Consider the following 23,831-nt stretch of genomic DNA (forward strand, 5'->3'; position numbering starts at 1 on the left):
TTCTTGGTACTTTAGCATCCTAGGATTTCTAATAAATATTCAAATCTTCTACCTTAACCATGTCTGATACTCTGATCAGAAGACAATGCTGTTTGCTGTCTTCGGTTTTTTTTTTTTGGCTGATAGACCAGCTGTCAATACTTTGTTTTCCAGATTAGGTTAGTTTATCCAAGTGTGAAGACAAGCAAGGATACAAGTGTGATATATTGGAAATAACAGTATATCTTGTCAATTAGTTTTATTACATGTGATAGTGACATACTATAATACAGCATTGTCCATACATATAGGTCTTTTTATGATTTTAACAGACAATTTAGTGATCTTTTTTGCTTTCACACTAGCCAGTATGCTTTTAGAAAAGTTAAGGATTGTATGTCTGGAGAAAGTTTGTATAAAAATAGCAAACAGTCTCCAGGCTGCCTTAGTAAATTGAGTCATATGATCTGTATTGATTTTGCTTTCTTTCATTACTTGAATGGGATTTTGCTTGAAGGAGTGACATGCACATTTGTACAGTGGAACTCTTGTAACATCTGTATCCCTGTATAAAACAGTTCCATTAACTTGCTAACACTGAAGACCTGCATTATGATATTGTGGCACTATAAATAAGAGCAAACACTGCTGTTACATGATCAGCTGCGGTTTATTATTTAGAGAACAAATCCCTGATTTGCAAATATTTCTCATTGCTATTATCATAGTCACAGTGCTTCCCAATGGTTTACTAACAGTTTTAGAGTTCGGAACAGACACAGACCTTTTCCTAGTGTGATTACATGCTTCTCTTTACATGTTTCCTTGTCCTAAAGAAACCTGAAATTCCAAGTAACTGGACAGAACCAACGATGAATGGTGTCTTTTGGGTTTGCTCTCATGATAATTCATTAATTTGAAGTCAACATTTGTGTCATGCAAAACAGCTCGTTCTGAAGTTGAAGAGTTTATGGAGCTATTTGATAAATGGAAGTGTTTTTTCTAGTATACAAAAATACCTTCTATAAGCCTTTTTTTTTTCTGAGAGTAACCAAGCCTGTTGGCATCCCTAAGCTTTAATTTCTAAATGTAGTTCATCTGATCTGTGTCTTCTTATGGATTTTTGGTTAGTTTTACTCTTCCTGGGACAACATGAGATGTAGGCCCTTACCTGTCCTATTATGTAACTAAAAAAACACAGATTGACTTTGTAGTCATGGTATATCTGGTCTTATACCAAAAAAGGGCCACAACATAGTCTTTTATTAAAGTATTCTGCCCAACAGAATGCTGGAAGAAAAATGTGTAAGGCTGTATCTTAACTGTAGTTTTTTGATTATGTAAATAAATAAATAGATAAAAAAGGCAATACTTGTGAGGAACTTCATCCTTAAATACTTTCTTCCTTACAAATGCAACTGATAAACTAAAAGAATTTGCAGCAAAATGAGAAATGCAGGCTGTGATGTTAAAACCAGCTTGGATGTGTGTGTGGGAAAGTGATTTCACTGTTGAATAAACATTTTTATTTATTTATTTATTATCTTAATATCAAACCCTTAACAATATTACACACTCATCAATATACTTCTACTTACATATTGAAAATAAAGCCCTGGCAAAAAATGCTATCTTGAAGTTAAATGACGAGTATCAAATGCTAATGAAACTAGCAGGTTTTTCAGCATCACTACTTCTAATTTTCAGACAGCTGCTGAATTAGATTTTAGTTAACGATCTCAGTGCCTAGCTGGAGGTTCTTTATTTTGGGAGGGATGGGGGGTTGGAGAGAGGGGAAGAGTATGTGTGTATTTTCCTTTTAACTATTTGTGATGTGCATTTGTTGGATTTGAAAGTTTGGAGTTTGAAAATAATTCTCTTCTGTCTGGACTGTTCTGAAAATGCATTAACAACTGTTAAAGACAATGTTTTGGCCATGTGTAGTAGCTTTTAATATTTCACTAAACTACTGAGTTTTATTACAAAAGACCTTTTATACCTGTTTTTTTTTTCATGTCTTACCGGAAAAGAAACCAAACTGGAACAAAAGTTCTAAAATTAGTAATTAGAATTTCTTGACAGTAAGGCAACTGAACTTTTAGAATGTGCAGGGAAATACGAGTTTTTTTACTAGTCTGAAAAAAATGTAAATCTTTTCTGTTATTAGGTTTTCTGTTCTGTTTCCATGCTTGAATGTACTTTGCGTGTGACCTTCTCTTGCTATAGGTCAGAACTGGGCTCAGAGAACCTAGGTGCTCAGCCTGTCCTGGAATTTGAGGACTTCTAAAGGATAATAAGTGTTGAATTAAAGGGTTCCGTAGATGGTTGATTGGCTGATTAAAGATAGCTGGATTTGCAATGAGACCAACAGTCTCTTTTGATAAAATGTTAAACTATCTTAAAGGTTAAGACATTTTAAGTAAGTTGTTCTGAGCTGCATAGATATTATCTAAGAAAACAAAATGTCTGTGTTACTCTTTTCAACTAGAATAAGTTATGACTATTGCATATGGCATTAGCAGTGATTTCTACAAATGTGGTTCCTTGAATGGTATTTTTAACCAAAATTCCTGAAGATGTGAAATGATTGGCAGAAATGTGGGAAAGGGGTCCTGGAATGTAATGGGACCATCTAGCCTCTGTCTACTGCTTAAGTATCAAAGTTCTTGCAAGCGTCAGTTTTCACTGGTGACTGAGAAAATTTAGTTAAAATTGCAGTTTTCTTTTATTTTTCTTAATGAAAATTTGTTGCAATGGGGTAAATGTGCCTATATTGTGTTGTTTCACACTTAGCTCTGACAGAGACATTGTTAAGACTAGCAGTTTAGACTTCTATCTCCATTCTTTCTTTAAGTTGATTGTAATATTGCATATTGCATATTTACATATGCTAATGGAGAACTGGAGTAGTTAATTATTGTTTTAAGAGTAGATATGTAAGGAATCACACTTGAGAGAATCTGAAATCCTCTGGACTGGTTTTAAGAGCACTATAATTACCAGAGCAAGAACTCTGTACTTGCTGCACTTTACTGATACCCCGCTCCTTCATCCAATGGCTCACCCAGAATTGCCTTTGAGAATAGTAAACATTCATTAATCAGCACTAAAGAGACAGCAGGCTACTGGACTACTTTTACAGAGGAGGAGAAAATAGGAGAAACCAAAGTCTTGCCCAAAATACATCTTGGTCTTTAAGTCATGAAGTTGCTGTAGAACGAATGCAGTGGTTCTGCTGTTAGTAAGACTGGAAACTGAGCAGGATAGAGTTGGACTTATAAAAGATCTTTGAACAAGTTAATATGTTAATACTGATACCTTGAACAAATTTAACTTTAGACATTTTTTAATTAATTCAATCTATATTTTTTCCTGAAGTTTTAATTGAGTATAGTGACACAAATCTTCCATGGCTTTAAATTGTCATGGCACCATTGATTCTTTCTTTTCTGCTCTCCAGCCCCAAAGTATTGATATCAACATAGAGAAGCACTGTTTTAGTTTATAAGTAGCATGCTGCTAAACAGGTCCCAGAGGAGGCCAGATTTCAGAGAAGGATGAAGGCTATGTGTATGTGGTGGGTGTATATAATTTGAAAATGAATCAGGACATTAACTTTGCTACATAATTATGATTCATTTTTAAGCTGCTGTCCAGTTTTCATTCTTCATCAGAAGAGAATGGACTCAGTAATGAGTAGCTTTCCCGTCCTGCTTGGGTTCAGTATCATGTGCTGAATGCAGCTTTTGGGCAGGGAAACAGCTTGAGAGCTGCTCAGTGCCTCTAGCTACCAGCTGCTTGCCTAATTGGCCTGGTAGCACAGTGGGAAGAAAGCTGAGACACCAAGTCAGCTGCCTTCAATATTTTTCCCAACTAGAAGAAACCTGTTTATTGGTTTAAAGTGCCAACTGGTATTGCTGTTTGCACAGGGACGATGCTATCAATATGAGCTGTCTAGTTCCCTTGTATCATCACTGTGAGTGAAGTTTGAATCTGTATCTTTTTTATTTCTGTTTAATAACACTTGAAGACTACTGAGCTAAAATTTATTCTAAGACTCAGCCTTTCCTCATCTGAGTGGGAAGTTTCACAAGGAAGCATGGCAGGTGCATAAGACACATCGAGGAGAGAGCCTAAATAGTATCCATAGATACATACAGAAGGAAAATAGAGGACAAAGAGCATAGTGTGGGGAAGCAGAGTGGTATTCTCTGAATTATTCTTGCAGATACTCAGTTAACTTGACTTTGACAGCCAGCAAGGCTCAAAAGGTATCCTTCATCAGGAGTGGTAAGTGCTAAGCTATAGGAGAAAGAAGAGTTCCTGGTTTTGATAGATTTTCGTGTTAAGAAATCCCAGGAGGTTCTTGTGCTTTTGTGAAAAATGTGAGGAATTGGAGACATTTGGTTTTGTTAACCTTTAAGTTGTTAAAATCAATGCTTTATTTCACTTGGGAAGATAATATTTAGTATGCAGTTAACACTTGGCTTTGAAGTAAATGCAAATAAACTTGTTTCACCTAAGACATTCGTCTGTTTCAATGTGCAAGGAATGTAGACAACTGCTTATGATCAGTGATTTGTTTCTATAATTATATAAATATTGTTCAGTTGTATTTTCAAATATTTTTGCAGATCTGCATCAATCTGGTGCATTTTCACAGGTCACTTTATTAGTTGTGATCCTGACAGAATAGGGCTAAGCAATCCAACTAGGTCTATTAATTTCTCCCCAGGAGTTACTTTTCCTGTTACTAACGTTCTAACTTATTGACAAACTGCTTTGACTTGCAAGAACAGATAAATAAAGTTGAATTTTTCCACAATGAGTGGTGGCATACAGATTGAATGCTGCTTTTTGAGCTTCTCCTGAAGGAGAAGATGTAACTTGCCCATTAATGTGTTATTTTCTGGTAGCATCTGACTGGCAAACCAACTTGTTGCAAGCCATGATATTTCCTGGGTTATTGCTACAAGAGGAAGGCTCAAGAAATGTAAGTGATGGGAAGATACTGACAGTTACAGAAATGGGATAAAGGAGGCTGTCAAAGAACATTTAGACAAATAGGTGAGAAAATAAGCATGTTCTGTTTACAAAACATCTACTCCTGCCAACTGAAGGCTTTCTGCAAGTAATTCATCTGCTGTTAAATAACCAGTGTAGCTGATCATATATGGTACTGCCTATACAATGAGATAGGCAATTAGTTTGACTGACAAGGTTAGACACCTTCAGGTGCCTCATCTGCTTCTCCCTTGCACTTGATCTCAGCTTTTGTTTTTTAACTATTACAGTTTATAAAAAAAAAGTTATTTCAGTTCTTCATCGAAATGATTAGTTTTTGTTTTAATTTGAAATCTTAAGTCTCCTTATTCTTTGCCAATAGAATATTTTGTGAGCTTCACTCTTGTGAAGGTTCTCCTGCTTGCATGTATTCTTCCTTTCCACTGTCACCATAGAAGTTGAAGGTGATTGTATGCAATAGCCTTTCTGCTAATTGCATCTAATCATACATCTTTTATGTCTTATGCATAGCCTTTAAAGTGTGCTTATCATGCTAATTCTTGACTCATCATGGCTTCAAATACCTCATTAGAGGAGCACTTCTCATCACTTCTCTTGCAAATCGTGTCTATTCCTCACAAATGTTTACCTCTTGCAGTATAAAGGGGAAGCTTCCCTCAGCACCAGCCAGCTTCATCAGCCCTGGAGTTCTGTGGAGTTCTAATTCAAATCTAGATGAGATCTACTACTATGATGTAGAAAATGCAAATTAAATCAGTATCATTTCAGCCTCTCTAGGTGATACTCAGTATCATGTAGCCTTCGGCAGACATGTGGTTAAGTATGTCCTCTACCAAATGCTTCCTCTAATCTATTACTGGCAGGAAGGAGAAAGTTGTCAGTCCCTTTTTGTTGCAGCCATTTTCGGATAGAAGAAACCTGAGTCTGTTGCCTGTCTCTTCCCAAAATTGGACGTTCGCCAGCAGTGATAGGAGAGGTAGCAAATGAGAAAGGAAGGAGCAAAAACTGTGACTGATGTAGTGGGGAGCAACAGATGTCATATGGAAAATTGAGATATACTCAATAAGCATTTTCTACAAACATTTTCATACTGATGTAACTTAGTTATGGGGTGTGAGATACGAGCATATGAGAAAAGTGAGTGAGCTTAAGCTTTGAAGCATTTCAGACAGATGGAAGTTTGTGGTTGAAGACAATTTATGTGGAATTACAGGCTAGTGGTGTTCACAGCTTAATGATTCTGCTTTAAAAGTGATTTTATGTTACAATTACAGAGATATGGTGAAAGAGACTAGAGCGAGTTTGGTTAAAAGAAGCCAGGGAAGGCCAAGAGCCACTACTGTTTAGTGTGTCATCCAGAAAGAGCTATAACCTGTGTAAGAACATAATACAGAGAATTACAGATTACTGTTGTGGTACCAACTTCAGTTTGCACTGTTGGCCAATGTGGATTTCTTTGAATACATTATTAAAGGCGCTATCAAAATAAATGAATCAGAAAAGATGCTTTGACATCTATATTACAAATCATATTGAAGTATATACTTATCTAGAACAGAACAAAGCTGTGTCTGAATCAGCACAAAGTAATTGATATTCAACAGCAGGGGAAAAAAAGGGGGCTATAATACTGTGGATTTTATTTTCCAAATAGGCTTTTAGCACTTGAAGCAGAGTTCAATTACTCACAGTATTGCCCTTTGTATAAAAGGAAAAATGGTTTATTTGCAATGTACTCACCTTGCCAAAATGTCTTGTTCATAGCTTGCTTTTCCCAGTTTCTTTCTTTTTGATAGGTTTCATGTATTCCTGTATTCAGAGAGCACACTTCACCTTAATGTTAACTGTTTCATAAGGACCTCTTGCTTCTATTCTTGTCAAACTTGGAATTAAAAAATCTAATTAAATTTTTGCAAACCCGTTTATTGTAATGCTTTGCACTTGGGGCTTGTATCAATTGAAATAACAAAACAATGGTTTAATCTGAATTCAAGTGCTTCTACATAGTTAATTGACTGAATCTCTAGTGTTAGCATTTCTACTGTGTTCAGAAAATTCATATTCTCCAAATTGCTTGAGTTATTCCTTCTGTTGTAATTTAAAAACAGGTGTTTTATAGAAATGATTTGGGATATTTTGGGTCTGTATTGTGTTTTGGTAGTGCATTACAGACATCTTTCTTTAGCGGCAATGGCTTTCAGTAACATAAGTGCGAGTCATAGAATTACTGTATTCTGTGTTCCCTAAACGTATTGTTTTCTAGTCTTCGTGATCTGTGTCAGACTAACTCACCTTTTATCATTTGTACGTTTTATAGATTAGATTTTGCTTGAGATGTGTCAGAGATATATACTACAGAAAGTAATCCCTTTATTGCCGAATTACAGCTTTTCACCAAGTTGTTTGCATTCTGTGGTTTAAAGTTCAAAATTGGTGATATTTACATCAAAATCTTGTATTTCTCATCCTTAACAGAAAGGGCCATCGCAAGACATGAAGTCAGAGAAATAGAACAACGTCATACAGTAGATGGCCCCCGACAAGACGTGACACTGGATGAAGAAGATGATGTGGTGATTATTTACAACAGAGTACCTAAGACTGCCAGCACATCCTTCACAAATATTGCCTATGATCTTTGTGCGAAGAACAAATATCATGTTCTACATATCAATACAACCAAAAATAATCCTGTTATGTCTCTGCAAGATCAGGTAAGCTGCTGCATTTGGGATGTCTCTCTAGAACAAGAGGAACCTATAGAAAACTGTTTTGCTATTGCAAACTTACATGATTTGATGGAATTGGCTTTTGTGTCACATTTTCCAGTATAAATGAATGTGTTTATGTTTTCTTTATGGAAATTAATTAATATTCTTTATTAAACAATAAATTTAGGTTTTTGATGAGCTACTGGAGGTGGTAAGTATCTGTTTGTCAGACAAAAACAAAGATAAAAAGGAACACATCTAAGGCAGAAATGACCTTTGTTGTTATAACTGTAAAAATTAATTGTATTGTCAACTGTCTGCCTTTTGAGTGTGCAGCAGTACTTGCCTGTCATCTCCACCTGCCATGAATGCAGGCTGTGTGATTTTCTCTTGGATTAGTGCAGGCACTGTGCCATCTCCTTGTCAGGGCCATACTTCCGTCATTGGTACTAGGTCTGGTCTGTTCTCACAGGTGATAAAAACCAGAATGAACTTGGTTGTAAATAGATTGTACTCTAAATGGGTCACTTTGCATTCACTTAAAGCTCTTGCTGAAATCAGTGTAGTCCCAGGATAGAAGTAATCATGACTACCACTGTGTAAGATGTTGTGTATTTAAAAATAGATGAAGGATCAGTCCTGTGGGATTTTTAGGGTGGAATGTGGTGAGGGAGCAGGGTTTTTTTGTGTTTTTAAAATAACATTTCTTTGCTCATCATGAGTGCACATGCAGGGAACCCGGGTTTGAGGTCTGAAACACCACCGGGTCATCATCTCCGTCTGTAAAACAAATATTTCTAAACTACTAGCTCTGTACTACTGATTGTATGCTGATTGTCTTAAGTTTATATGCAGCAGAGGCAGGAGCTGTTCTGCATTGCAGCATGTCAGCACAGAGGCTTCCAGCTCTTTTTAAGTGCATGTCTACAGGCAGAAGCAGCTCGGCACAGCTGCTGGAGTGAGGTGAGGGGAACCAGATGATAACAGGGCCTCCACTTTCAGCCCTGTATGAGGGAGAAAGATTGGGGTAGGGATGTCTGTGCAGGGGACATACAGTGTACTTGGTGTGAGACTGCATATTTTGCAATACTGGGGTTGTGTTACTGTTGGGTTTTTGCTGTTGTGAAATCTTTTCCAAAATATGAAGGTAATATGGTCATGCATGGTTACTGAGATTGCTAAGAGTAAATCTGGTAGCCATTCCTAAAATCCTGTCCACTGTGTATAGCAAGTGTTAAGGACCTTTGCACTGCAGCAGAGTGATATTGTTTTGGTTTTTTTTAAGGATGGAACAAGCCTGTATCTGTTAACTAGAAATCATACTCAGGCCAGTCATACTTGGTACTGCACTTCCAACCGCAGAGTCTGTTTCTGTCAAGGTGTTTCTTTGAAATATGGTGGTCTGTGAAAGAATGGGAGAGATAGTCATTGATGGTATAAATCAAAACATAGGAAACCTTGCCTTAAATTTACACTTTTGTTTGAATTTCATTCAAATCAAATTGGTTCTTTGCTGGCTTAGTTTTGTCTAGGAAAAACTCTTCTCATCTTCCCTCTTAAGAATTACATTTGAAAAACTGAAAATCCATCAATACTGGGCACGTATACAATACTGGCAGTCCTACCTTTGTCTGATACTATCCTATAGTCCAAGGTGGTAAATGACTTTGTTTAATTAGACAGTTGACAGTCCCTTTCTTCATTGTCCATTAGCTGGGAGATGCTGACAGTGAAAAACTTCATATATTGCATAGCTGTTCAAAGAAGAATAACAATTTATCTTCAGTATATTGAGATAGCAACTTGCCATTATAAGCCATAACACATAATTCTGCAGATGACAAGGGTGCTGAATAGTAGCTGATGAGGTTTACTCTTTGTGAGCTTGGATTTGCATGAAATATTCACTTGCCACCTTCATTGGTATAGCTTGCTTGAGCTCATTAGGTGTATATGCACCAGTAGTAAAATACATAAACACATCATAGAGACAAAATTGTTTCCTCGGTAGTGGTGTTGTTTAAAGCAAATCTTCTTAAGCAACCTGAAGAACGTCTTGGGTATGATAAATTTGTAGAATAGTGAGCCCTTTGTCATGCACTAATTCTGCTGTACTCCAAACTAATTCTGGAACTGATTTAAAGTTCTCAGCCCATATGTGAAATCTTTATTTCTTTAAATCAATGTGAAAAAACTCCCACCCTATTTAAAATTACTCCAAATATAATCAGCATCTGATTGGAGATAATCCTATAAAAGTCCTTAACATCCATTTTAGTTTCAGATGGAATTTGTCCCAGCAGCCCTCCTTTCTTTTGCAGCTTCACTGACAGCAAGATCCTGGGAACTGCCCCTCTTTCCACAGGTTGGGCCTTTTGTTTGCAGCAAGCTGAGTGCCATGTTGCCCATACTGCATTTCTGACCTGTATGATCTGTAACAAAAATTCTTTCATTAAATCAGAGTAGTTGTGTGCTTGTATTTTATTTGTTGCTTGCATGTTTCAGTACCAATACTTTTTGTCCATACAAGTATGCCTGTGTTATGGCTAGCTAGTTGGATGGCATACCAGCCATGCAAAGTTTAACTTTTTTGTTACATGGTGAAATTGTCATCCTAGACATTTAAAATGAAACTACTGTTCTGTCTTGCAGCATGTATTCTTTGTCTATTATTAGACAATAGTGTATGAGAACATGGTCTCTGTACCGTTGTGGACATAGAAAAGCCATAGTACAGTTATACATCGTTACAGTCCTCAGCTTGCTGTTATCTGTTCCTTGTTCTTTTTTTCTTCTGCATTTTCTTTCTTCTTTTTTCTCAAAAGAGTAACCTGAAAAATATATAATCTTGCTTCCAAACGTGTTCTAAAACAGTAGCATCTCAGGGGACAGCACAGTTGCATTGACTCTTTAGTAGTATCTTTTTCTTCTGCTGCTGAAGGTTTCGACAGATATCAGAAGTAGAACACGTGAAAAGTTGCAGTGACTCTGTTAGAAGTACTATCATGTGCTCCTGAACATATAAGAGTTTTTCTCTTGGAGTTAGATGGCCTAGTGACTACTAGTGGTTAATGTGGAACATGTGCCAATTGAATTTTTCCTTCTGGAAAAGACTTGTTCATGTGAGACGGTTATCCTGACTCCGCCGTGACTGAACTGGTGAGCTCTGTCTTCATCGTCTCACAAAACTGCTGCTTAGCAGCCCTTGCCTTAAGCTTGCTTGTGATTTCTCATGGCATGCAGCCAATGATATGGTGCTAGCCTGTTTCCAGTGTTTCAGACCCTCTGATTTAGAGCAAACTGTAAGTTATTAGCTTGCAAGAAAGTTAGGTGAGCTAAGCTACCGGTACCTTCCTGCAGAGGAATTCTGGTTCCATCATCTTATCATGCTTGGTCTTTAAATTTGAGTTGAAGATTTCCTTCAGTGAGGTCACTTTGTTGTTCTTCGGTCGTAATTGAGAGGCTTTTTTTGGTAGTTCAAATGCAAAATCCTGATGTGTCCTCACTAGCCCGGGCTTGTGATATTCATTCCCCCAGTTATTTTTAATTTTAAGCCAGTTTTTCAGCAATTGACAAACAAAACTATAATATAATCATGTGCAAAGCTCGGGCTTTTTTGGTACCTAAAAGTCCATGTGGTACCAGACCTTTTGGGGGCCAAGGGTGTGTATGTGTGTGCTCAGGCTGTAAAGAGGTATTGATGGAAGCAGTTAGTGAACAGAGATGACAGCTTGCAGCAACACTTTGTTTTTTATGCTTAGATTTCCCAGTGCTTTTTGCTCAGACTAAGTATGCTGGGGTTTTGGGGTTTTTTGCCTCACTGGGACTTGTTTTAAATTCTTATCATCCTAGAAACTGAATGTATTTAACTTACCTTTCAGGACATTTTACGCCCCCAAAGTACGTTTGATCTGGCATTTTAATTCAGTGAAGCTCAGCTGATTTCTCACTTACTAAAGGCTGTGAAGCAACTTTGTAGGAGATTATATAAAAGCACCATGAAACAACTTCACAGGAATTTCATTCACTTCTATCTGAACTTTTAAAGTAACCTCAAATTTTATTCAGTTGGGTTTGGATGGAGAAGCTTGCTCAGTCTTTTGAAAGCTTCAAAATCTGCTAAGCCCTGAAAAAAAAAGGTAAAGCAGCAAGCAATATTTACCTCTGCCCCAAAATGTGTTAATTTAGACTCATTAGGCTATGACTTGTAACAACTCTTCATGTTTGGAATGCTGCAAATGAGATGGGGGGACTTCTCTTGCCTTCAGGCTAGTTATAGGTGTTAAAACTTAATTCTGTGTGTTGCTGGTGGACGTTAAGGTGTGTTAAGGTGGACATAAATCTCACCTCTGTCTTATAAAATCTTCCCAGCTTTCTCTTAGTGTGTATAACATAAATAGAAGGCTAGAATGACTCTCTTGTGTTCATAAAAATTATTTCACATTGTCAGACAAAAACAATAAAGGGTTTTTTTAAACTAATACTGTAACATCTAAAGTTTGGTGCCAGGTGGTGCCATGAGGATCTAAGACTGGCCCTTGGGATTTCACACTGAATAAGTCCCTATCTCTAGTCTTAGTTTATTAGAACCCAAAATCTAACTGGTACTAGATTTCAGAGATCTTGTTAATGGAAACATACCTGAAATGCACCCTTTAATATGTGTGCTGTGCTATGCAGAACAGGCAGCATAACTGTTGTGTCAACCAACCAAGACATTCGGGGGTCTGGGGTTGAGGGAAGACAGGATAATATATACTTTGCATTTAGAAAACTTGTTTTCTGGGTATAGAAATGTTCATAGCTGAAGTTCTCCACTGAAAATATGTTGTCCTTAATTCTTCAAAGGTACAGTCAATGAAAGTGTGATTTCTTTCATAGCAGTACAGGTAGTTCAACTGGATTCAAAGTTTCATAGATATATTACCAGTTTGTGCTGGGGGCAGTTAATGCAGTTTATGAAACACCATTGTATAACATTGTGCAATGCTCTTCAGCTACATTTGCCATAATTTCATACGCCAAATGTGGTTTAAATTGTGAAATGCTAGAGACTGTGAAACTTGTACACAAAAAAAAGAGTGCTGCCTGTTATTAAAAAGTAACATGTGTTTCTTCTACCCGAGAGTCCAAGAGCCAATGTTTGAAGAAACAAGGAAAGATTTTATCAACCTCTTAAATGTTTGACTATGAGCTTTATGCATTTGAAGGAACAGTAGCAGGCCAGTCTTGCCTCTTAAAACCCTTGATTGGTTGGTTATCATAAATAATAAATATCATGTTTCAGGACACTCAATCCATTAGGCCTTACAGAATATTATTTTGTTGTCTTGAGCTTTCAAACTGTCCTTTTTTTGACTTTGTTGTCTCACCTCAGTATCTTCGTAGTTGTGGAGTCCCCTTCCTTGGAAGTCTTCAAAACCCACCTGGACATGTTCCTCTGTGACCTGATCTAGGATGACCTGCCTCTGCAGGGAATTAGACTAGATGATCTCTAAAGGTCCCTTCCAACCCCTACCATTCTATGATCTGTATCACTGTATAGAAAAGATATTGCAGGTAAACAGGGAATGCTATCTTAAAATTCTTAGCTTCAGAAATGGCATATCATTGTCAAACAGTCCAGGTAGTACAAGTTTATCATCTTATTATCCAATAGTTTTGAAATAACTTCAGAGTTAAATACTTTGATGAGTTAAAATGTTCTGTTCATGTAATAAAGCCAAGCTATATCAGGGTTTGCATGTCCCATTTAATTTGATCATAATTTCTAGTTTGGGGCATATATCTTATTTTATTCTCTGAAAAGTAAAGTTATTCCTATTTTTATGAATAGTTTGCTTATAACTGCTTTATCAGGCCTTGTTTAAGGGCTACTTCATGCTTTCACATAGAAATGTCACTGAAATGTCAGGCTTATGGTAACTATTCAAAATGGTAAACTATAGATCTAATTTAGAGTGCATACATTTATAAAATTTCTGTGTTACTCATGCATTGCATTTGGGGGTGAGGGAGCAAATACGCCATCAGATTTCTTTCTTATGTCCCAGTAAAATAGGTTGAAGAACATGCTTCTAAGTACAGTACGTTTTTATTTGAGGGTCTAAATACAGATCAGAGAATTCCATCAAAGGTGTACTTGCATTTCTACTTATTGCTGAGGGAATTCCACCTTCCTTTCAGATTAGAAATAAAACAGACTGACAACAATTGTTTGTCGTGCTGATGTTTTTGTGGTAGCTTTCCTTGAATTGCCCTTCTGATTGCTGTATTCTGCTTTTCTGTAGTTTCTGATCATTAAATTGCAATGATCTAAAATGAGTCATCTATATGCTTGCAGAAAAGTCTATTTTAGCTGGCAAAAATTCTTTGGTAATATTCAAAATAGACTTTTTTTACTAATGCTTTGTAAGATTTTGCTTAGAAACCAGAAAACAACATGGATGGTGAAAGTTAATGTGTTCCAACTGTAGAGAAACGCTTTCTGTTGTCTACTTTTACAGGTCCGATTTGTGAAGAATGTGACATCCTGGAAGGAAATGAAACCAGGATTTTATCACGGACATATATCTTACTTGGACTTTGCAAAGTACGTTACCCTTGGATTTATCTGTTGAGTAGTGTAGTAGTGTCAGTCGCTTGGCTGCAGATGGGATATTAGTGCCCTCTAGTGATGGAAGTCTGACTGCTGCAGTGTGGAAAAACTTCCTGAAATTCCTTTGATGAACAATATTTGGGTTTGATTTTCACACTTTGCTCTTGTCTTTTTGTGTGACAAAATGTAACCGACTCTTATTTCAGAACTATTTACATGCTAGGTTTAGTATTCTTTATCTGAATTAACAGGCTTGTTTTACTGAAAATCCTGTCTTTTCTCTGGAGCGCTGGTGGTTCTGCCTTAGGATTGGCGTCCCATTCTGGAACATATTCTAAAATATGTTTCATTTAACAAGTAATACCATCTGCCTCTTAAGTTATTAAGTTCTTCTCTATCAGAATATCCTTTTACACTTCATAAAAATATTAGAAGTTCCATTGTAAAGTAGTTTTTCTGGCCTGTAGTAATTTGAATTGTTGTAAAAAAGCATTGAGTTAATTCTGATGGAGTTAAATCTTACTACTTCTACAACTAAAATAAGATAAAAGTCCTTCCAGTAACCTCAAAGGTTCAGGATCATATCTATATTCCCACTTCCATGTGTTTCTTTCATTGTTGGATTTTTACTTTTGGATCTAAAGAAATGATCTAAAGTAAAGTAGCTCAGTCTTGAGAAACTTCCTCCTGAACTGACAAGTCAGTCTTTCTTATGATGTGTGCTAGGTAGTGCTTCTTCTTGTCCTTGCAGCATGCAGAAAATGGTTTAAAATTGAAAGTAGAGTTTTCAGACCTCAGCATGTTCAACTGCACAAACAGTAGTAACCAATACTTTTACCTCTTGCTGATAGTCCTCAGTAATGCAGATTTCTGTGTATTAAAACATTTAATTAATTAAATGAGGGGTTTGTATGTAAGAATTGATTTTCTTCAGTCACTACTTGTAATTACTCAATCTATTGTGCACAGTGATTTTTTTAAATTCTAGCTTTTTATATAAAGCATGAGAGGGAAGTGAGAGCTTCATAGATTCCCAGTATATAATAGAAAAGGCTAAAAGCTACAATGGTAGCTGGAAATTACCAATGGCCCCAAGTTAAAGCTTGAAGTTTACAAAAAGTAACAGGCAAGAAGTCTTAATTTCAAATCAATAAATATACTAAATTGTGCCAAATTCCATTAGCTTTGTTTCTACTTTTTTAAAGTTGAAGTACTGCAACATTAATAAACTTCATCCTTAATAACAGCTTTCTGGAACAACAAAGGTGAATGTCATTTCACACATTGCTCACTTCATAAATCTGAAAGCATTTTCAGATTCTGGTTTTTTTTTTAAACTAAAATAATTTTACATCTGCAAAGCATCTAATCAGTTTCACAGATTTCTTTCATCTGCATCTTCCTTCCAAGACCTTTACCCATGTTTATGATCTTTTCATCTAAACAATTCTTATTCCCACAACAACTTGCTTTCTCATACTTTAGGTTTTCAATATTAAAATAATGTCTTTAATACTCTAATTGTTCTTGGCAAAGCCCACACATTTACAGCTGTGAGGTATGTTCTTGTAGTGAAAATTCTCCTAGTTGAGAAGTTTAAAATATTTCAGAAAAGCCTATACCTGCTTAAATGCAGACATCAGACTGAAGTCTACTGTTAAATATTAATTAAGAAGTACCTCTTAAATTATGCTGAAGCTTGAAGTACTGGGTTCAATCAATGACTTACAATATTGAGCACAGGTTATTATAACCCATCCATGTAGAAATGGAAGTTGATAAAAGTTAATTTTTTTTTTTCTTTTTTATTTCTTCCCCAATTTCCAATCAACCCATGTTCCCCATTTTCTCTGCTAGATGGTTGGAGAAGACGTTCTTTCGTAATGCAATTGCCAAATCCTTATCATTATTAATAAAGTTACAATAGTGAGTGGCCTACATTACCATAATTTTGTGAGGTCATATGCAAATCCTTAAGAATGTACAATCCAACAGAAGCATTTCCAAGGGCTTTGACATCTTCATTTAACCCACAAATACATATTATTGTTGAGGCTACTACTACAATAAAGCACTGCACTTGGGATAAAGTCTGTGAAAGGGGACACATGTGCATGTCCCAGGTGCTTCAGAGAACCTGAAAGAGGGTGCAGTTTAAAGTCTGGAGTTTTCATCAAAGTGGTTGAAACAGTCACACACTCCTATTTGGTGGACTTTGGGGCATAAGAGCTGTCATACAGGCACATGTCAGCAATACCACCTTTAACTGCTTCAATCTGATTCATTGGTACTCTGCTGATCCGAACAATCAGTTGCTCTGTCTGTAGTGTTGGTCTTCTGCCAAAGTAAAATCTTTTAATTGTTTTATGTTCTAACTTCTCTTCTTCTGCTTATTTCATGTTTCTGTTCTTCAGTTTTTCAGCTTAAGGTTCCTCATATGAGCAATATCTGGTGTTAGAATTTACAGAGTGCCACTTTAACAAAAATGGTACTACATCTTAAAATTATGAGCAGTCTCTGTTTTATCAAAACTAGGAGGCTTGAATGGCCCTCTGTCAATGCAGAACAGTTTCCCAGTTTGCATGGGAATAGAAGAGATTTTGCTCTTTCCAGCTCCTAGCTCTACTTCAGAGCACTTGACACACTTGCATTTTCCATTGTGATATAACCTCTTTAATGTTTGGGTACTATATTTATTTGCCATGATAATGTCTCAAATGGAAAAGAAAATAAAACTGAGAAATGTATCATAAGAACTGTCTTGAATGTAGATCACTGAAAGGGAGCATTTGCACAAAGCAGTTCTGGTGGTTTAAATCTTTCTCGTGTGTCCTATGACACATCAAGCTTCCTGGTTGTACCACAGTAAATCAAAATTTGCTTAGGGTGAATATCTAAGGAAAAATTTATGTATTTAGATAAGTTAATATGGTTACAGATACTATCTTAGCCTTATATTTAAAAGCACAGCCATATGGATTCAACCCAAGAAATGGATGAGCTCTGTCTTCTTTCTGTTAGAGTTCATGTCTCTGATGACTGGACACGTGCCAAGAAAACCACTTGCAGCATTGCATAGCACAGTTCAGGAGGGCAGGAACTCTATCAAACTTCCTTGTACTTACAAAAACGTAGGTGGCTGCTAGGCTAATTAAGGCATTTGTAGAGTCAGGGTGGTTGTATAAACATTTTTTGTATCTATTGTGTCTATTTCAGTTTTGTTTGTTTCTCTAGTGAAAAAAATGAAAATCACAATTCTCGGAAAGCTGACATGGAACTGCCTTTCACACCCACACAACACGCTGGACATGAGGACAAGAGGACATAGTCATTAAACTTCTTCTCACCAGCATCTTCTTTGTATATAGATTTCAGTTGTATCAATAGCAATAGGCTTTTAAGGTTTACATGAGAAGCTTTGTTTTGGCATTTAAAAGACTTTTTTCCTTTTTTTACTTCAGGTTTGGTGTTAAAAAGAAACCAATTTACATAAATGTCATAAGAGATCCTATAGAACGACTAGTTTCTTACTATTACTTTCTGCGCTTTGGAGATGATTACAGGCCAGGGCTGCGGCGGCGAAAGCAGGGGGACAAAAAGGTAAAGTACACTCTACTATATATATGTTGTTCTTAATAAATTCATCGTGAAAACACTTCTTAAAAATATGTCCTGATAAAAGCTCTTGTATCAGGCTTTCTGATGATGGTGGCTTTGTAAGTTATATTCTCCCCTTGGTGTCTGTACCGGACCAGAGTGTGACATTGGAGTACAGGTGAGGTGGTACCTGAGAATGGGAGGAAGGCTAGTGTTGTGCCAGTCTTCAAAAAGGACAGGGAGGACAGGCCAGTCAGCCTCACCTTCATCCCTGTGATGGAGCAACTCATCATGGACATCATTTCCTAACACATGAAGGAAAAGATGGTTATCAGGAGGAGTCAACATGGATTCACCGAGGGAAAATCCTGTTTGACCAAGCTGATAGCCTTTTACAGGGGCATGACTAGCTGGCTGGATGAGGAGAGAGCAGCAGATGTCATCTACTTCGACTTCAGCAAGGCCTTTGACACTGTGTCTCATAACATCCTCATCAGAAAGCTCAAGACAGTGTGGGTTGGATGAGTGGACAGTGAGGTGGATCGAGAGCTGGCTGAATGATCACCATCCCCTCTGGGTTCTGTCAATGGTACAGAATCAAGTTGGAGGCCTGTGGGGTTCCACAGGAGTCAGTTCTGGGGCCAATCTTACTCAACATTTTCATCAATGACCTGGATTGAGGGGACAGTGTACCCTCAGCAAGTTTTCTGATGATACCAAACTGGGAGCACTGGCTGACTCCCCAGAAGGCTGTGCTGCCAGTCAGCGGGGCTGGAGAGTTGGGCGGAGAGGAACCTCATGAGGTTCAACAAGGACAAGTGCAGAGTCCTGCATCTGGGAAGGAACAACCCCCTGCACCAGGACAGGCTGGGGATTGACCTGCTGGAGAGCAGCTCTGCAGAGAGAGACCTGGGAGTGCTGGCTGATAATAAACTGATAAGCCAGCAATGTACCCCCATGGCAAAGAAGACAATGGCATTCTGGGATACATCAAGAAGAGTGTATCCAGCAAGTCAAGAGAGGTCCTCCTCCCTCTCTGCTTCATCCTGTCGAGGCCTTATCTGGAGTCTTGTGTCCAGTTCTGGGCTCCTCAGCTCAAGAGGGGCTGGGAACTCTGGGGACAGTCCAGTGTGAGGACCATCATGATGGTCAGGGGACTGGAGCATCTTCCTTATGAAGAAAGGATGTGAGATTTGGGGCTGTTTAGCCTAGAAAAGAGAAGACTGAGGGAGTACCTTATCAGCGTTTATAAATACCTAAAGGGAGGTGGGTGTTGATGGATGGGGTGAGTCTTTTTTTTCCTGTTGTCTCTAGTGACAGGACAAGGGGTAATGAACACAAGCTAGAACACGGGAAGTTCCACTTGAACAGTAGGAAAAACTTCTTTCCTGTGAGAGTGACGGAGCCCTGGCACAGGCTGCCCAGGGAGGATGTGGAATCTCTTTCTCTGGAGGTTTTCAAAACCCACTTGGACGCGTTCCTGTACAACCTGATTTACGTGAACCTGCTTTAGCAGAGGGATTGATCTAGATGATCTCTAGAGTTCCCTTCCAACCTCTACTGTGATTAAGTATGTTCTTTGAAAACTTACAAATTAATTTCATATTGCAATTTATTAAGAAAAAAATTAATACATTTGAAAATGTTTCCAAGTATCCAGAGTTGTCAGTTAAGCTTATTCTCCTGTGTAAAAAATCTACATCTCTTCTTGTTGAAGGCTGAGATATACATTTTTCACAAAAGCTGTAGAAATGCTGATGCTTTGGGCTTGATGTTTATTTATGTATAATTCATCAACCCAATTATAAATTTGATTTTATTTTTCTAAATGTTGCAATGGAGTTGTATAAAGAGTAGGAATCATACGTTTCTATACTATCTCCACCTGTTTTAGGTGGCTGTAGGAGTAGTTCAGGGTAGCATACTCAAACCTTGATTACTAATAGTTTCAGAATGACAACATCATTTAAGCTTCATAATATATTTATTCCAGAAATAATTTGCACATCCTCTGTGATGGTTTTCAAAAGTAAGGCATTTGTTGGAGCATGTTGCTAAATCAGGGAGTATTAAGTATATGAATATAGTCAATAAAACTACAGTTAGAACAACGTGGAAGCTTTTATAAAATGTAGAGGGGCTTTGTACTTCAGAGACAAACACTTTTCAAAATTTCAGCAGTAATATTTTCTTTAACTGATGAAATTTCTCTGTAATGTTGACAACTGAGTGTAGGACTGTGTGAACACCAAGAGACGTTTTAAAAAATAACTAAGCATAAACCACACTGAAAACAGCTTAGTCTAGAAACACCATGACAACTAAAGAACGTGACTAATCATTTCGTGTGCTCTTCCCCATCCAAACACTGTCTTTTTAAATCCTCTTCTTTTTCCTGTCGGTAACCGGCTGCTACTCATTGCTGAGGGTTTGGCGCCATCTTCAGCCACTGTGCCTGTTTGTCCAGACTTCATACAGCATGTGTAGAGGAAAGCTTCAAGCTGAGCAAATTGAAATTAGACTTAAAAAAGGTACCTTTATGGAACTGGCTACACAGATGATTTGGTGGTATGGCATTCTAAAGGCATTTTTCCAAAGAGAGAGGTGATCTCATCTTTTGTAACCTGCTTCATTCCTTTTCATGAGGAGCATGGCTTGACCAGTGGAATTCCTTTCTAGTGGAGAGCAATGAGTTGGAAAGCTGAGCATGCTGACAAGTCCAAGCTATTCGTAGGTCTTAATACCTATTATAAAAATTTAAATCTAACAGTGTTGTTTTAGTTCTGAATTAGTCTGAACAACCTGGGAAACATTAAGCCAAAATCCCTAATGCTACTACATGGTGGACTGCACTGTGAGCTCTGATTTACTGCAAGAAGTTGAAACGCATTCCTATTTATAATTTTTGCATTAGTAGTGTTATTATTTCTGTTTAATACACTTTTCTTTCTATCTTTGTTTTATTTTGTTTTGTCACAATCATACCACTTCATTTAAGTCTGAGACTTATTTGTTGTCATACAGATTTAACTTGTCCTGTAAGCATCTTTAGTTCATTTGAAATTGAATTGATTTGCTATGCCAAATTTCAGGGTTTCTTTCATATAAATCAGATAATACTCTTTCTCCATGTTGTTTCCAAAAACTGTACATATATTGATGATTTCAGTTTTACATGAGATACAGAATTCAATAAGCTCAAAAATGGATTGGCCTGATTGCAGTGTCTGTAACACTGATATCTGCTGTAATCTTTGTAATAGCAGATTTACTAAGAGCTCTTCAAATGAAAAGTAGGGAAGATAAAACATGCAATCTTTCTAATGGAAGTCAATTGTTCCTTTACCAAGTGGAAAGGAATGTCAACATACTTTCCACCCTCACCCCCTCCCAGCCCAATACCGCAGCATTTATATGGAAAAGTTCTTCATTCATTTTCTTTCTATATCCCTGTCCTTCCGAAGTTGTAGATAGCTTGGCTTCAAGAACAGAGTCTATAAAGGCAAATGTTTCTTATAGTAAAATCTCTGCATGGAGTAGTCAAACTAAGTATATAAGAAGAAGTGGGGAAGGAGGCCTGTCCTATTTCATTTTGCTTAGAAGAAAAATTCCTTGCTTTTGCATATTAGCTAAAAGAAAACCTGCAGATATCAGTGATATGTCTTTTGACAGATACCAGTTCATATCGTGCATATACATTCCTAAGTTGTGCATTCATAAGAGGTGTATTCAAACACTTTAGTTAGGTAATGTTGTTACATCAACATTACCCTAGGTTACAAAGTACTCAGGATAGTTCAGTGCAGAATTTCTTAGAGAGCTATGCTAGAGAAGGTATATCAATGTCTTGTTTTTCTAGTTAAGTACCTTTTTTACCTGTTATAATATGAGTTGTTCTAAACTCCAACTACAATGTGGACAAAGACACCCCAGGTTAATCCCTCCTTTGGCCTGGTATCAGTAAATTTTTTAGATTAGATTATCTCAGGAATTTAATCTCAATATAGCAGGAAAGAACATTGTCCTTGTTCTAACAACAAATGCTTAAGCAAATGTATTTGTATGTAGTTTTGAACAATCATCTGTGTGATTCCTTCTTTGTTATTATTTATTTTTAAGGTTTTTTTACAAGTTCTTTCCCATGCTAATGTTCTTACTGTAACTGTGTTTCTACAGTTGAAACTGTGTTGCTACAACTGTGTTTCCACATAGAGTGATGCTGTGTGAAGTATGCTGTTACACATGCTTCTGATTGCCAAAACCAAGTTAGCCTCTGAAATAGCAACTATTTGTCATAATAGTTAAAATGGAACATTGTTTAATCTACAACACAAAATGCACAGTGTTCTGTGGTATAAAGATCCAGCTATTCCAGTACCAAATCCTGATGGCGTTAGATGCTGTGTATTTAGTGAGTTCCTGTGTAAAGGAAAAATGACACCACCAACACTTATTAACTGTTTTTGCTTATTTTGATGTATAGCTTTTATCAAGGTTATATCAAACATATCACAAATATATCAGGTAAGGTTAAGAGTTGCTCAATAGTTCTAGTGGTAAAAGACTGTGCAAGCACTATTTTGAGATGAACAGATGCTCCTAATGACACTGTGCAATCAAGGCTTGAAAAAATTACTACTCTTTTTTTCTTTTGCAGCATACCTTGTGTGCTTCTGTCCTCACTACATTTAGTAACAAACCAGGTTGAGATGTTTGATACATGTGCCAGTTTTTAAGCCCAGCTCAATTTTGTCTTTGTTCCAGACCTTTGATGAATGTGTGGCAGCTGGAGGTTCAGACTGTGCTCCAGAGAAACTTTGGCTTCAAATTCCATTCTTCTGCGGCCATAGCTCCGAATGCTGGTAGGGACATAAATGTAGCTTAAGTTGTTAGTCAGGTAAATCAGCACTGAAATCTAAACAAATTTGAATATGTAGCACAGCTGGGGAAGGTGTGAGAGATTGGACAGAGTGAAGCAGCAGGTGCTTAAGATGTGTTTTAGTGAAACAGTCTTACAGTTCTCCAAGCAAGCAGTATGGTAGGATACTATATCAGCAGGGCTATGGGGGAAAACAGGTGCTTTCCATTTTAAAGATATTTTCTGTAGGTTTGGAGTCTTGACATTTTTCTCTCCTGTCAGGCTACGATAGCCATCTTGCTGAATGGAGATGTTTTATTCAAGCTCCTAGAGTTTCTGGGGAGAAAAAAGTAATTGAGCTGGGGGTAAATTTATCTTCTTAGACCTTTACCAGACATCCAGTACCCAATGTGACTTAGTAGAAACCAATCCAAAAGCAGATAGTGTCTCTCTGCCAATCCAACTTGTTTTATAATAATGGCACAGACTTAAAAGAACTCTTTAGCCAACTGAGGTGTTGGGGGGAAGGACACAGGTGATTTGAAGGATTCTGATTGAAATCAAGGGCTATTATGTGTTAAATGTACCATCCACTCAAATATAAGCAAAGTAAGTGGTCACCTGGGAGCTCTTCTTTCAGTGTATGTTGGTCAGACGTATCTATACCTGGGCCAGGTGGAGAAGCAAAGAACAAACGAAGTCTGAACCCAGTCTTTTCACCCTGTCTGGAGCTACAAAATAGGAGGAAAATAAGTCAGTTTACTTTTTGTCAGTCATTCAGTAGAGAAGTGCTCCCATTAAGTGCAATTACATTCTAGTTGGGAATTATGCTTGTAGGATGCAAAAGAGAAGGTTTCTTCTTACCAGGAGCATTTCTGGTATCTAATGTGAAAGGGGAGACTCAATATTGACAATGAGAAAATGTAAAGCCTCAAAAAATTGTGTTAATGGTGACAGTAGCCATATACACACATGGATGTTCTAGTGGATGTGTTAACACTCAAAATAACTAGAGTCACATTTTTATATAAGAATACAGATGAGAAACTGCAAAGGGAAATGA

General features: G+C 37.2%; 1 protein-coding gene across 1 annotated transcript in view; it reads left to right on the forward strand.

Annotated features, from left to right (window-relative positions):
• Positions 1–23,831, forward strand: part of HS2ST1 (heparan sulfate 2-O-sulfotransferase 1) — an 83,875-nt gene that overhangs the window by 54,062 nt on the left and 5,982 nt on the right. The window contains exons 2-5 of the mRNA XM_062004079.1: positions 7,480–7,718; positions 14,222–14,307; positions 17,775–17,913; positions 22,675–22,772. Coding sequence (XP_061860063.1) covers positions 7,480–7,718; positions 14,222–14,307; positions 17,775–17,913; positions 22,675–22,772 — 562 coding nt within the window. The remainder of the gene's footprint in view (positions 1–7,479; positions 7,719–14,221; positions 14,308–17,774; positions 17,914–22,674; positions 22,773–23,831) is intronic.

The sequence above is a fragment of the Colius striatus genome, chromosome 10, assembly GCF_028858725.1.
Source record: "Colius striatus isolate bColStr4 chromosome 10, bColStr4.1.hap1, whole genome shotgun sequence".
Taxonomy (NCBI): Eukaryota; Metazoa; Chordata; class Aves; order Coliiformes; family Coliidae; genus Colius; species Colius striatus.